The sequence below is a fragment of the Phoenix dactylifera genome, chromosome 2 (assembly GCF_051530095.1).
Source record: "Phoenix dactylifera cultivar Ajwa chromosome 2, Ajwa_hap1_PhDact_Kaust_v1.1, whole genome shotgun sequence".
NCBI lineage: Eukaryota > Viridiplantae > Streptophyta > Magnoliopsida > Arecales > Arecaceae > Phoenix > Phoenix dactylifera.
Window position 1 is genome coordinate 54,706,629 of NC_143191.1, and position 15,461 is coordinate 54,722,089.

Consider the following 15,461-nt stretch of genomic DNA (forward strand, 5'->3'; position numbering starts at 1 on the left):
AGCTTAAAAAAAAAGAAAAAAAGAGGAAAAACATGTTTTTCATATGGCATTCAATCAATTTATATCTAAAGAATGATGTTTGAGATCACATTCCCCTTAAGGGTTGTTCGCCTTGTCTATTATTTCTCTTTTTCTGGATGAATATATGGATATTAGTATGTGCTTTCAAAATAATTAGCATCAAATGTACATAAATACATTTAATGGTCTTTATTCTATGTTTCATAATAAATGGATTGAACAAAGAGGAGCTTTTGTGTAGAACAAGATAACATGAATTTCTTTTAAAAAGAAAATCTCTCGCCCTTTTAGCAAAAACAAAATAGTAATTATGTTAATCCGTAGATGTATAAGAACGAGATATCGAAATATCAAGCAATATTGTAATAGTGGATTAATGTTTGTTTTACACACCGAATGTAATATTTATTAATCTGATCAAACTTCCAGCGAGGTACAACAAACCAATTATTCTTAATGTTTATCCTCATATTATACTGGCTGATATTTCAGGATATGAATTATATTCATATTTATCAACCAATAATCTAGGATGCATGAGTTTACATCATTCAAAATTATAAAAGCTGATTTTTTATATACATCTCATCAATGAGCAATTGAGCATCAACTAAGGCTGCATCGAATCCTTCCGCGTTGCCGACGGACATGGACGGATGGCAAAAACCAACCAAGTTGGCTAGGAGGTGGTCGCCGGAGAAAGCTGCAACAGTGGTGGACGCTGGGAAGGCTCAACTCGGAGCAGGGGCTGGGTCGGACTCGGAGTTTGCAGAAGGGATGGGCCAGCTAGTGCAGTTGGACAGGGCCGAGCCAGGGCGGGCCAAGGTGGTCAGGATGGATCCGGGCCCATGCCTAAGTCTACTACTCCAAGACGGGTCGGGCCATGTGGGAATGGGCCAGGCAGTGGACAACGGGCTGACCCGCGGATAGGGCCCAAGCCCGATGAAGAGGGCCAGGAGCCCGGCCAAGGCGAGACGGGGTTCGGGGGTGACTGAGCCGACTCAACTCCCTCGGTCGGCATCGTCGACCTCATTTGAAGATCCGCGTCTACGTCGAAGAGAGGAGGGACGACGGCACTTCCGGAGTGCCTCTCTGCCGCCAGCGAGAGCCCCCACTCGACCGGGGACAGGCTGTGTCCAAGTTCCTAACAGGACGGCCGGGACCTCGCACGTTGAGGATGGTGCATGTGTGTCGAGCGGGCCGATGGCGGAAGGCGTGGCCCCACAGACGCGGGTGGCCGTGGCGGCGAGACGGCTCTGACCAAGGGGAAGGGTCCGAAAGAGGCGCAGACGGCCAGCTTCCAACAGCGGGAGGTGGCTTCGACAAGCGAGATGGCCTCCTCATCAGGCCAGAGAAGGAAGGGGAGACCTAAGACAGGGGAAGGCTCACTGCCAGTGCCGGCTAGGTGCTCTCCTGTGGCTCCAGCGACGGTGGTGATGAGAGGAATTCCTGGAGGCTCAGGATAGGGACCTATTTCACCTATTCAAGATCATGGGAAAGTAGTGAATTTGTTGCGGGCTGTGATTCAGGGAGGGGTGGAGAAGTCAGGGGAAGAGGCTAGTGAGCAGCCCACAGTGTCCGGGCCAAACCTTACTTTATTGTGTGAAATAAAGATTCTAGCATGGAATTGTAGGGGGGCGGCTAAGCCTTCATTTTGTCGTCCTTCAAAAAATTAGTTCAGCTTCATTGCCCTGAGATTTGTTTTCTATGTGAAACACGGGTGTCTGGAGAAGGTCTACGTCGGGTGCAGCGACATTTAGCAGCTGATTGTGAATCATTTGAAGTAGAGTCCCAGGGCTTGTCTGGAGGTATTTTGATGCTGTGGAAGCGAGGGGTGGCCTCTGTAGATGTCTTTTGTCACTGTTCTCAGGAGGTTGTGATGGTCATTTTGGAACCAAAGGAACCCCCGTGGGTCTTGTGTGGGGTCTATGCTAGCACTGATTACCGAACAAAGAGAGTCCTTTGGGGTGAGCTGTCATGTTTGCTGACTCAGGGGGTGCCGACAATAGTAGTGGGAGATTTTAATTGTGTGCTTAGCCCCAATGAGAAATGAGGTGGGAGGATCTACTCTGATTCAGTGGATAGGAGGGAGTTTCGAGAGTTTCTGGATGTTACTGGCCTAGTGGACCTTGGCTTCTCCGGACCACGTTTCACTTGGTGCAACAATCAGTCTGGACGAGCGAAAGTGTGGGAGCGGCTTGACAGGGCTATTGCATCCTCGGATTGGATTCAACGGTTTCCATCTTACCAGGTTAGTCATCTTGCTCGAATTGCCTCAGGTCACTGTCCTCTTTTGGTTTCTACAGCCTCGAGCTCCAGTCATTATAGCCCATTCCATTTTGAGAAGCTGTGGTTGTCATACCCCCAATCTTGGGAAGTGGTCAGGGGGGCTTGGGAAATGCCTGTACAGGGAGATGCTATGCAGAGGGTGTCGCGCAGATTGGAGCTCACTAAACGTCGCTTCCGCAGATGGAACTGGAAGGTTGTGGGCAACATTTTTCGGAGGCTGGAGGAGGTGGAGGGGTTGATTGCAGATCTCCAGGGGAGGGAGGACCGTGAGGGGGAGCTTGAGGAGGATGAGATGGCAGACCTACGACGCTACTTGTCTTCCCATCACTCGTTGTTGCATCAGCAGGAGACTTTTTGGAGGCAGAAGTCGAGGATACAGTGGGTCAAGGAAGAAGATCAAAACACCAATTTTTTCCATCGATTGACGGTCATCAGGAGGCAAAGAAATATGATACGATCACTGAGAGTTGGGGTGGGCCAGCGGGTGGAGGAGGATTTTGCAGTGAGACAGATGTTGTTCGATTTCTTCAGGACTAGATGGACGGAGGTAAAGGAGCCCTTTGAGCTTGGCCAGCTCCCTAGGCCAGCAGTCAGAGTTGAGGAGGCAGATAATGCAGCATTGATTCGACCCGTGTCAGATAAAGAAGTGTAGGAGGAGGTATGGGCTATAGCAGAGGACAAGGCCCCACGTTCGGACGGGTTTCCACCTTTCTTTTTTCGGAGATATTGGAGTATCATTCGGAGGTCGGTGGTGGAGGCAGTGCAGCTATTTTTCAGTCGGGCGGTGATGACAGATGGCTGGCAGGCTACTTATATCACCCTGATACCGAAGCGTCAGGATGCATCAAAATCGGGCCACTACAGGCCCATTAGCTTGTGCACTACTTTGTATAAGATAGTGACAAGGCTTATGGTTGGGAGAATGAAGACTTTGCTGCCTAGCATTATTAGTCAGGAGCAGGGAGCGTTTGTGGGAGGGAGGAGCATATCAGACAATATCCTGTTAGAGCAGGAGATGATGGGAGATCTACAGAGAGCTCCGAGGAGGCGGTGTTTGATGGCAGTGAAATTGGATATGGAGCGTGCTTATGATCGGATCCACTGGGCCTTTCTCAGACGGGCACTGGAGAGTTTTGGCTTCCATCCGACCTGGATTGACTGGGTTCTTGGCCGTGTGTAGGGGCTTAGCTTCTCCATATTAGTCAATGGTACGCCTTCGCCCTTTTTTCGAGCCACTATGGGGCTCCGCTAGGGATGCCCTTTGTCCCTATACGTGTAGCTTGCAAGAATCGGAAGTTGGATGCCTACAGTCCAGCCCCAGTGCTCACCCCATTTTTCACTTGCTTTTTGCAAATGATTGCCTGCTACTTGCTAGGGCAAGTGTGAGGGATGCACGAGCTCTCCAGAGAGTGTTGACTAAGTACTGTGGGGCGTCCGGACAGAGAATTAATCTTCGAAAGTCATCTATACACTTCAGCCCGCGCACGGAGCAGAGGGTGCGACGAGAGATTAGGGCGATATTGGGGATGCAGGAGCAGGAGGGAGCATTGGACTACCTTGGGGTCCCCATCACAGGGAGGATTGATTTCTCTTCTTTCAGTCATCCTTTACATTGCGGGTGGCGGAATGCTCTACTTTGGTGCAGAGGATGCAGAGTAGACTTGAGGGTTGGAGGGCTTCATCACTTTCTATGATGGGCAGGTTGACGCTGGTCAGGTCTGTTCTCTCTTCCATGCCTGTTTACCTTATGGCCCATACTATTGTGCCGAAGACGATTTTGGTGGGGATAGAGCGGCTTATGCGTGGCTTCTTGTGAGGCTTCTTGGGGAGAGGTCACGGGGTACATCTGGTGGCCTGAGAGAGAGTTTGTCTGCCCCTGAGCGAAGGTGGCTTGGGGGTGCAGTCACTTCTGGCGAGGCGAGAGGCGCTTCTGGCGCGGTGGGCAGTGTAGTCAGGTCATGACAGCGAGATATGGCCGGACAGGCCCTGCTGGCCCGGCGGTGGGGAGACGGAGGACCTCCTTCATATGGCGGGAGGTTGGGAGGTATTTGCCTATGGCCCTGGCGCACACTAGATGGTTGATTGGCGACGGTCGGAGCATTGACGTGATGGAGGACCCATGGGTGGATGTACTTCCATTGAGTTTGTGGCCGACGATGATCAGCGGTGAGGGGGCGGAGGGGCTACGGGTGTGTGACCTCATCATGCCGGGGGAGGCAGAGTGGGATGAGGACAGACTGGGCCAGTTATTTGGGGAGCACTTAGCCGAGCGAGTACGAGCTCTTCCTGTCCTGGGATCAGCAGGGCTAGATGTCAAGGTATGGAGCACCACTTGCAGAGCCAGAGTTAGGGTGGGTGATGTTTCTCGGGTCCTCTAGCAGGGGTCAGAGCTGGGCGGGGACTGTGGCTGGGTCTGGAGATTTGGGCTACACCAGAGGGTTGCACTTTTCCTCTGGAAGGTGGCCTGGGACTGTCTGCTGACGAGCTGGGCGCTGAGTCGACATAGTGTTAGCATCCCTTCTGTGTGCCTGTCTTGTGAGGTGGACGAGTCAATGGATCATGCACTATTTCGGTATGTTTGGGCGAGGTGGACTTGGAGGCTGTCCGGGATCTCGGAGGGTGCCTGGAGCCGGAGGGACTGCTTTTTGGAGAAGGTTCGGCGGTGGTCTTGCTCCCCTCAGATGCGCTTTGTGGCTATTCAGGTATCCTGCACAGCGTACCAGGTATGGCTGGCTAGGAACGCTCGAGTTTTTTGGCGAGCTCCGTCCGTCCCCTTGGTTTGTGATGGAGCGGGCTTGGACACAGGCAATAGAGCTCCTTCATGCAGGGTTGGATGATAGATCTTTGATAGCTCGAGACACCTGGGGCTCCCATACTGCTTTGGTAGCTTCTCACACGGTGTTTTTCACCTAGGAGCCCCCACCCCCAAGTTTTCTCAAGGTCAATTTTGATGGTTTGGTCCTGGATGGAGGCAGAAGAGGAGGGGCAGGTTTTGTTATCAGGGGACCGAGCTCTACCATAGTGGCAGCGGGGGGTGTCAGATCTTCGACACCTCGGTCCCAGGGGTAGAGCTGCGAGTGGCTTGGCTGGGATTGCGACATACGCGATGAGTGCTTCGGGCGAGCTCTATCCTCCTGGAGGGCAACTCGTCCACGGTGATCAACTAGGCCCAGCAGGGCCCTCATAGTGATGGAGGAGGAGTGCATCCTTTGCTTCGTGATACAGGGTCGATGGTGGGGGAGGGGATCACCTTTCGGGCTATGCATATATATCGGAAGACCAACGGGGCCGCGGAGTGGGTGGCGGCGTATGCATATATATTTTGTTTGCAGATTCGTCTGGGTGTATTCGTACCTGCCATGTATGAAACATCTGTTTTAGCAAAAAAAAAAGAGAGCATCAACCCGACAAACTTTATGACGTAACGCTGACTTAAACCACTTTTTTGACTTTCTCTTTTTAGCAAGGACAAAATTAAGGTTAATTCCACGATGGCTTCCACTCTCTCAACGCTTTTTCCGTGTGTCATTAATTCCTTTTGATGGTTATTAGAGATTGAGAGGTTCGAGGATGTAATGCTTGCCAATTTAAGCCTGCAAGGACCGTCAACTTTCGGGTGCTCGAGAACGGTGGTAAGAGCTGGACGCAGTTGGAAAGCATTTGGGGACTGCTCAATGTTTGCTATTGATATTAGTCCCAGCTGAAAAGATGCCGAATTAGTATGCAGTCTCGTACTAAACCGATATTTGGTATATCGATACTGATTTTCCTTCCTTTTGCCACATTTCGCTCAAAGTAATAAGATGGTACCCGTACGTAATTTGTTACTGAGACGGCGAATCTTAACCACAACAATATCGATCAAACTATATCTATTTTACAGAGGATAGGATAACTAAGTCGAGGAAGCTAATGATATAGGCATCTTTTGGATGGTAGACCGGAGGGTGGTCCAATGGGATACGAGAAGGGGACATCCTTTATTCTTTTAAATGTTTAATTATAGCAGCCTTCCTTAGAAGTAAAGGAAAGCAGATTATTAGATGTGTTCATCTTAGTTTTCAATAAACAATGCTCTGCGTTGGATGTTATTGATAGAGTTTGTTGACGTTGCTTCCCTTTTCGAAGGGAGTTCATAAGATGCCCTTTTATGTTTTAAAAGGTTCCAAGTTTTCGTATCTTCTCCGGATAAGGAATGAATTAAGTTAATTTAATGGTCATCAGTCTATGTTGGGTAAATCATGCTGCATACAACCTAGTGTTCTGCTCCTCCATTATGAGATAAGTAGAACAAGAATAGTTAGAGCTCGAGTTGGATTAATTTGCATGCAACTCGAGACAACCAGCCGCGTTGGATAGATGGGTATCAACCCCAAGTTCAGATTGAAGTTGCCCACACCAAGCTAGTTTTTATGTCTTATGGTGTTTTTGGTAGTTAAATTCCTTCTCCATAATACTATTGTTACTGTAAAATATATGTTTTCAACTGTATACACTCAGGGATAGGAATGCAAGTTGGACCCTTGGGTGGCTAAATATTGGACTTAAGTTTAGCCAAGTTGAAATTGGGTTAGAGCTTAGGTCAGTAATTTTTGAGTCTCAAAGCTGATCCAACCAATATTGTGAATGACATAGACATGTATCATTATGTTACATATCAATTTAATCCAAGCGCGTAATCTATCTGTATTTTGGCTATTTCTATTGCAGTTTGAGTGCTAGACTAAGTGAGTGCATATTTTTATTTTTATTTTTATTTTTGTAGTTAGGTAGATTGTATATTTTCTTCTTATTTTTTGTTAGAGACATTACGCAACTAGAAAAAAAGTCCAACACTACGTCCATCTATACCTAAGAAAAAAAGGTAAGAACATTTAGTTGTTGAGATCATAATTGTCCATTCAGTGGCTCTCCTCTCAAATTTAATATGCTTTAGACTTGCAAAAAAAAAAGTTTAATTTGTATTTACTGAAAAAAAATCATGTATACAAAAATGATTTTGTGTATGTATATATGTATGTATGTGCGTGTGTATATATATATATATATGTCTATATGTTTGTTGTATGTATGTATGTATGTATGTATGTACATGTATATGTGTATATATAGATTGACACAAAGAAGAAGCACTTTAGCGACCAAGATTGGGTTTTTGTGATCGGCCAATAAGGGCCAGGATCAGATTGCGAAGATCTCTGCCGTACGATCGCAATGCTATCCTGATGGACGGTTCAGATCACCCGTCTATTCTGAGACGAAAACAGCCTCTCCGAGCTCGGCTATAATCGCACCGGCGGAGCACCAGAACCTAGATTTGGGGCTCGAGAGGGAGGGACGTGGGAACCCGAGGGTTTGAGAGAAGCGGTGGCCATCAGGGTTTTTGGAAGCAAATCCGAATCTTTGCTGGAAGGAGGTGAGCTTGGATTGGTTTTCTCTTCCTTTCATATCAATTCCTTGTTGAATTTTTCGGTGGGATAGCTTGTTTGACCGAAATTTTTCCTTCTTTTGAGCATAAATTTCTGAAGTTGTATGATTGTTTGAGTTAATTAATTGTTATTGGTTGATTCATAGATCCAGAGTGATCAAAATCTTTGCTTCAAAACCGATTTTTTCTTGAAGAATCCTAAGGCTTCAATCAGTAGTAGTGGTTCGATAATTCTGAACTTCAAGGTCTTGGATTTTCTTTAGCGAGTGCACATGATTTCGTTTAACACGGTGTGGGTTTCGATGAAACCATTCGAAGCTTGTTAAAGATGTGATTTTTATTAAATATGCTGGAGACTCGGGTTGGCTGCTGATTTGAGACCCTTTTTTCCGTGGTTCTGGCTTTTGATTGCAATTTTGGTTCGAGTTTTTTGTCAAGAAATGCAATTTAACTAGTTTGGTCTTTTCTGCTATCGGCCGTTTTAGGTTGTCTTCGAACAAGCCAAGCATCCTCTGACCCTTAAGTATTTAATGGTGTTATGCGTCAAATTTATTATCAAACCTGGGAGTGGAAGGAGTTGAGCTAAATTCAAGAATGTTTGGAAATGCAAGTGAACTATAAGTAGAGTAAACGAGAATGAAATTTGTCGCTATAGTTGCCATTGACAAGAGAATATAGAGGAGGTGTTTGATATCAAAATGGGGGAAAAACAAGAAAAAATGAAGAGCTTTCTTTTTTTCTTTGACGTGCTTTTTTTTGTTTTGTTTTGGGGGGGGGGGGGGATAAGATTTGTTTCTTCTGCTTAATCATTATGCCAGATTTAGAATGTCTTTATTCTCTAGTATGCCTGCCTAAACATAGAAGGCTCCTCCTCAGGTATGGTAGATGCAGCACAAATTTTGTTATACTATGCTCTGAGAGCAAATGCAGTAATAATGTACTGAGAGATTCCTGTTGTTATTTACAGCTAAATAGTTTCATACTTTTGTATTTCAAATGGTAGTTAGTAATCAGTAGTTAAATTTCCTTCATCTTCCTCTCTTTTTGTTCCTAAATTCCTTTTTTCCAAAAATAATTTTAAATCAAGCCCAAACTTTTTTTATTGAATCTAAACAGTGCAAATTTGTGTTATTTTATGTCCATTCAGATGAGACGTTGGTAATCTTGTGAAATAACATTCTTTTTGTTTAAAATAACAGAAATAAAGATTGAGATGTTTGAAGTAGACCTGAATTGAATGATACAAGTTTAGCAGGTTCATTGCAGTTCACAAATGTAGAAGAATAATCATCTTGTTTTGACTGAAAGTTTAATTACTATATATTTTTGTATGTATGTACTATTGCATACGCAGACACATACATATACAGTGGAAGAGTTTGTGCAGTTTTTTATTTATGTCCTAGTGCAATTTTATATATGGAATTGCATTTATCTGTTTTTCTATGTGGTAGGATGGATTTCATATATTGTTTTAGTGGCTGAACCTAAGAAAAATCTTTCAGAGATAACATTATTTTTTTCCTCAGACATGTTTCAACTATAAATTACAATTACAGATGAAAATCATATTGCTTATCAAAAGTTGGTTCTAAAACTGGGAAACTTAAACGTTTTGATAGAACCAAAAGTTAGTGATGCATTTCCTTTTTCTACTTGTATTTATGTTAATAGTATGCTTATAAAGAAAGCCTGAATATCTGATTTGCATTTTGGTCTATGTATGAAGCCCATTAACATTTTCAGAGTTGTGGTTATGTATATTCTCATTTAATTTTTCATTGATTTTAAATTCATATAGAACCAATTTAGTTGCTGAATATAAGTAAGAGATGAATTTCAATTGAGCGTTTGCTTTCTCACTTTCCCCAATTCATTTATTCACTTGCTCAGGTCACTCATTATGCTTAGCATTTTATGTCATTGCTCATGTTACTTGCTTACAATTAACATAATGAGCGATGACTTTGTCTCTTTGAGATCATGGGCTACTATATGTTCATTTTTGTTGATAACCAATTTGCTAGTCATTTCCTTGTGCTGCTCAGTATTAATTCCATGCTAGGTTTTCTTCTTCTAAGGATTGCACTTATCTTGTGAAGTTTAATTTATAGATCCCTGTCCTATTTAATATATTCAGAAAATGGTTTACTGAAGGTGCTGATGATTAATCCATTTTCTTAGACGGAGTTGATGCACTTCTAGCTGAAATGTCAACTTCAAATGAATGTGCTTCAGAGGAGAATGCCATGTTAAAGTTATCCCCAGCTCCCAAGGAATGTCATGATGGCTTTGAGATGTTAGTTATAACTAACACCAATGCTGCGGATGGATTGGCAGAAAATATCACTGCAAATGGATCAGCAGAAAACATTAATGCTGCAGATGGATCAGCAGAAAATATTAATGCCACTGATGGATCAGCAGAAAATGCCAATGCCACAGATGGATCAGTCGAAGATACCAATGCCACAGATGGATCGGTTGAAGAAATGAATGCGATAGATGGATCAGCAAAACTTGCCAATGTCGTCGATGGATCCGTGAAAAATACTAGTGGAATAGGTGAATCAGTAAAAAAAACCAATATCCTGGATGGATCCCCTGCTCTGGATTCTATTAATGCTTCACAGTTAGATCCAAAAGTTGGTATGACGTTTCATTCAGAAGAAGAAGCATACGATTTCTACAATTCATATGCAAAGAGCAAGGGTTTCAGTGTTCGGAAGGGCCATCTTTCTCGAAGAAGAGATGGGAGCATACGAGATAGGCATTATGTTTGTAGCAATGAAGGTACCCGTCAAGAGCATCGTACGCATATAACTAAGAAGCCACGCCCCCTTGAGAGAACAAACTGTCTGGCTCGTATTGAATTCAAAGTGAATCGTGATAATGTATGGATAGTAAATAAATTCATTGATGAACATAATCATCCATTAGCAAGCCCCAATAAGGTACACATGTTAAGGTCTCACAGAAAGAAGCTGCCTGTTCAACGTGCAGTCTTTACTGAAGCAGATTACTATTATGGAATAAAACATTCTCTGCTGCAAGATTTTGAGTCAGAGGATTTTCATGGTACAGAAGATACTGGACTTGTTTTGAAGGATCAATGCAACTGTTTGAGCACAAAAAGAATAAGAGATCTTGAGAAGGGAGATGCTCAGTTTCTTTTAGACTATCTGAAAGCTAAGCAGTCTGAGGATCCATCATTTTTTTATGCAGTACAACTTGATGAAAAGGAAAGATTGACCAACTTCTTCTGGGCAGATGCACGATCAATAATTGATTATGCCTACTTTGGTGACGCAGTCCTGTTTGATACAACCTACCGGACAAGCAGGTTTGACATACCATTTGCACCATTTATTGGCATAAACCATCACAAGCAGATTGTTATTTTTGGTGCTGCATTACTTTTAGATGAAACTACAGAATCATTTGTTTGGCTATTTAAAACATTTTTGGCTGCAATGTCTGCAAGGCAACCGAAGACAATTTTTACAGATTGGTGTGCTGCAATGTCAAAGGCAATTACTATAAGTTTACCTGACACATGTCACAAGCTTTGTTTATGGCATGTAGTTCAAAATGTTCCAAAACATTTAAACAGTGTCTGCAGTCGCGAGCCTAACTTTCAGAAGGAGTTCGAAAATTGCATATATGGAGGTGTCTCTGAAGATGATTTCCATAAAAGATGGGATAACTTGATCTCTAAGTATGGTCTTGCAACTAATTCATGGTTAAAAGACTTGTATGCAGTTAGAGAGAAATGGGCTCTGGCTTATTGTAATTCATTCTGTGGTACCATGACAACAAAGCAATGGGCCGAAAGCATGGACAATCTCTTCAAGATTCATTTCTATAGGAAACTGCCCCTTTCAAAATTTATTATGCAGTATTTTAAGGCATTGGTTCAACTTCGTGAGGACGAGCTTGTTGAAGATTATGAATCCAGGCAAACTAAGCCAGTTTTATTGGTCGATATACCTATGCTAACTGAAGCAGCAGAATCCTATACAAGAATGGTGTATATGGACTTTGAATATGAATACAAGAGCCAACTTGCTTGTCTTTGTGAACCTGTTGGTACGGATGGTACAGTGTACACTTTCAAAGTTTCTGTTCCCCAAAAGCAGAGTAGTGGGCATGTTGAATTTAACCTATCCAATGCTACAGTCACATGCAGCTGTAAAAAGTTTGAGTCAATGGGTTTTCTGTGCATGCATGCATTAAAAGTTCTTAACAACAACAACATTCTTTATCTCCCACCTCGGTACATACTGAAGAGGTGGACAAAATATGCTAAGGATGGGCCACTGTCTGATGGACATCAATCTGTGGTTGACTCTCATCTTCAAGAATCCTTGTCGCTCCGATATAGCCGTGTTTGCCATAAGGCGATTGCTGTTGCGGTAAAAAGTGCATTATCAAAAGATGCACTTGATATTCTTGAGCATGGACTTGATAGATTGATTGCAGAAATGGAAAATTTGCTGCATAATTCTTCATTAAATGAACAAAGAGAGGATGTGAATGTTGATGACAATATGCAGCATAACACATTAGATGCGAGTAACATTTGTTTTGACGGTTTTGAGTTTACTGCTAGATGAGCTTAACCTGTTGTAATGCCTCTGTGCCCATGCTGGCTGAAGCAATATCCCCCCTATTAGTTATTTACATGCAGCAGAACTCGTTTGTTTGATTGTTTTGACAAATGCATTTTATAACCTTGATAGGGGTGTCCTTACAGCTGTGTGGTCCACTTGGATTGTGTAAAATTTAAGATGTTTGTGTGTCCATAAGTAATTGAGTTGTTAAAGTGTTTGTTCATGTTAGATCCTGACAATCTTATCAGATCTTTTGCAAAATGCCTAATTTTGTTGTAAGTTCTTGGTTTTGGCACTTTTAACTGCTATAACTGATAATATTGTTGGTAAAGCAGCAGTTTAGTGGTTGCTTATATTTCTGTTTGTAGCTCCATTTGTTTTGATTAGAGATTATTTCATTCTATATTAAGCTTGGCAGCTCGATCAGCTAAATGCCTTTTTCCCTCCAGCAAAAGCAACAGCTAATTTTATGGAAAGCACAGGGTGAAGATACATGGTTGAATTGAACATGTTTATAAAAAAACTCTGTGGCTGACTGATTGGTAACCCAGATGTATATGCATAATATGGGTTTGAATTCATAGCCATTTTTGACCTTATTCTTTAGTTGTCTCGGGTGGAGATTGTTTTATATTGATTGTTGTCATGGTATTTTGACAAGTTCCAGCATGTTTCCTTTTTGCATCTGTTTGTGCAAGCAGGAAGAAATTATAATTCATATCATAGCCAACATGTTTCTTTGTTTGCATATGTATGTGCAAATGGGAAGGAATCATGCTTTAGATCATAGCAACCACTGGTATTAAATATACAACATAGTTGATATGCATGTCTATATTATCTAATTGCATTAAAACATATGAAAACTTTTCTTTTCACCTCAAATACTGCTCTTCTGGTTTTATTTTCATATGGTTATGCCTTGCGATATGAGAATTTTCTCTTGGATTTAAGCTGTGTGCCAGCTCTATAACCTGCTCTATAGTTTTTTTTTATTTATTTTCAAGATTACCTTCACAACTATGTGCTTAGAAAACGTTGTCCTTTTGTCCATCATGCTCCTCTCTTGATTACCTTGAACGGATGCTGTTGGGGAAAAAATGGATTACCCAAAGCACGTGGATAAATCGCCGGCACTTGATGGCAAGCATGACGGCAGCAAACATACTCTCCCGGCACCCGACCTCAAGGCGTCCGACCTCAGAGCTTACAACCTTGATCTCGGCTAAGTTAAGCCCGATCGTCCTCAAGTCCAAAGAAGACCCAGTCAAAGAGAGAAGCATTTCTCCCTACTTCACCGAAAATCAAGTCCCCCTCCTCATCCGGAGTCCAATCCCGCGATCTCCGTCTCAACGACTGTCAACGTTTAAATGCGCACGATCTCAACAGACCGCCAGCCAGCCCAAAATCTCGGGCCGTCTATAGTAACTCATTAATTTACATGATCACGTCCAATCATTACGGTAACTCATTAATTCACACAGTCACGTCCAGTCATAGGTAATCCTTACATCCTCTCTTATAAAAAGGGGGCTTTTTCTTCTCCTTGGGAGAGATATCTTTTTACGTAATCTCTCTCTTTGCTTCACAAGAAAATTCCCCTCTGACTTAAGCATCGGAGGGCCGGCGCTGGGACCTCCGGCCACCGGCTTCTTGCAGGTCCTCCGGAGAAAGCTGTCCGCCGCCGCACTACTTGCCGGGGCTCCTCCTCCTCGGTTCGCGGTCATCCTCGGATCCAATTTTCACCAACAGTTGGTGCTAGAGGAAGGATCCGAGTCATGATCATGAGGCTAAGGAGTAAAGGAGCCTCTAATGCCTCTCGGCATCGCGCACCGGCCACTCAGTTCAGAACCCGCTACCAAGGCCTCCGGCAGATCAAGTTCCTCAGGTCCAACCAGAGCAATTCAACACGTTGGTGCAGCAAGTCCAGGCTCTGGCAGTAGCAGTCCAAGGCCTGCAACGCGTGGAGGCCCCTCCTATGCCGCTTCCGCAGGTTCAAGTCCAATTGGCACTCCTTCCAGATGGACCGGTGTTCCAAGGTTGAGATTCCCATGACTCTTCGAGGGTCAACCATGGAGAATGGCGCTGTTACCAGGGTTCAACTGAGCATCTCCTCGGAGGGAGCCGCTAGGGAAGAACCAGAATAAAAGGCCACAACTTTCGGAGGCCGAGTCAGCCCCGGATCAATCAGTACTAGAACAGACCACTGTTGCAATCTTCCAAGGCGGAGAACTCGACAAGAAGGTCGAGAAACTCGAGTGGCAGATCGAGGCGCTCCAAGACCAGAAGGCAAGGCGTGAGGGTGACTTTGAGTTCACCACCAAGTCACCTTTCTCTCGCCAGATCAAGGACGAACCGGTCCCATCGAGGTTCAAAATACCTCAAATAGAGCCCTACAACGGGACCACCGACCCCCTGGACCACTTGGAGAGTTACCGAGCCCTTATGGCGTTGCAGGGGTCTTTGGAGGTCGTGCTCTGCAAGGCTTTTCTTGCAACCCTCCGAGGAACGGCTCGGCTTTGGTTCTCCGGTCTGAAGCCGAGCACTGTGTCCTCTTTCGAGCAGCTTGGTAGGCAGTTTGCTGCCAACTTTATTGCCAGCCGACGCCAGCGGCGAACGTCAGATTCTCTACTCGACATCAAGCAAAAGGAAGGAGAGTCCCTCAAAGGCTATATCGACCGTTTCAATGCCGCAACCTGAGAGGTCCGCGAGCTCGATCAGTCGATCGCCATGTCCGCGCTGAAGATAAGAGCTCGGTCCTACAGGTTCCTCTTCTCCATTGAGAAGAATTTCTCCGCTGACTTCATCGAGATGCTGGTCCGAGCTCAGAAATATGCAAAAGCCGAGGAGGCTATTGCCTCCCGGCGGGGTGCAGCTAAGCAAGCTTTAAAAGGGAAGAAAAGGCGTCGCGAGGAGCGCGGCCGCCCGAGAAGCCGGTCTCCCTGTCGAAAGAAGAACCTGCCTCGTTTGAGGAGTCCACCCCGTCAGTGGGCGCAGCCCCGACTGAGGTCCCCACCTCGGTCGAGATCTCCGCCTCAGCCAAGGATACCCTTGGGGAGGTACGGAAACTACACTCTCCTCAATGCAACCCGGGCAGAGATCCTCTTGGA

General features: G+C 44.5%; 1 protein-coding gene across 2 annotated transcripts; it reads left to right on the forward strand.

The window, feature by feature from the left end:
• Positions 1 to 7,602: 7,602 nt before the first annotated feature.
• LOC103721020 (protein FAR1-RELATED SEQUENCE 5-like) lies at positions 7,603 to 12,630 on the forward strand. 2 transcript variants are annotated; one of them, XM_039124225.3, is made up of 2 exons: positions 7,603 to 7,726; positions 9,923 to 12,630. In XM_039124225.3, exon 2 carries the CDS (start codon positions 9,949 to 9,951, stop codon positions 12,352 to 12,354), a length of 2,406 nt encoding a protein of 801 aa, XP_038980153.3. In that variant the 5' UTR covers positions 7,603 to 7,726; positions 9,923 to 9,948; the 3' UTR covers positions 12,355 to 12,630. The 2 variants fall into 2 exon arrangements, with proteins under 2 accessions (XP_038980153.3, XP_038980156.3); XM_039124228.3 differs by having other exon boundaries at positions 7,618 to 7,726; positions 9,879 to 12,630.
• The last annotated feature ends 2,831 nt before the right edge of the window (positions 12,631 to 15,461 follow it).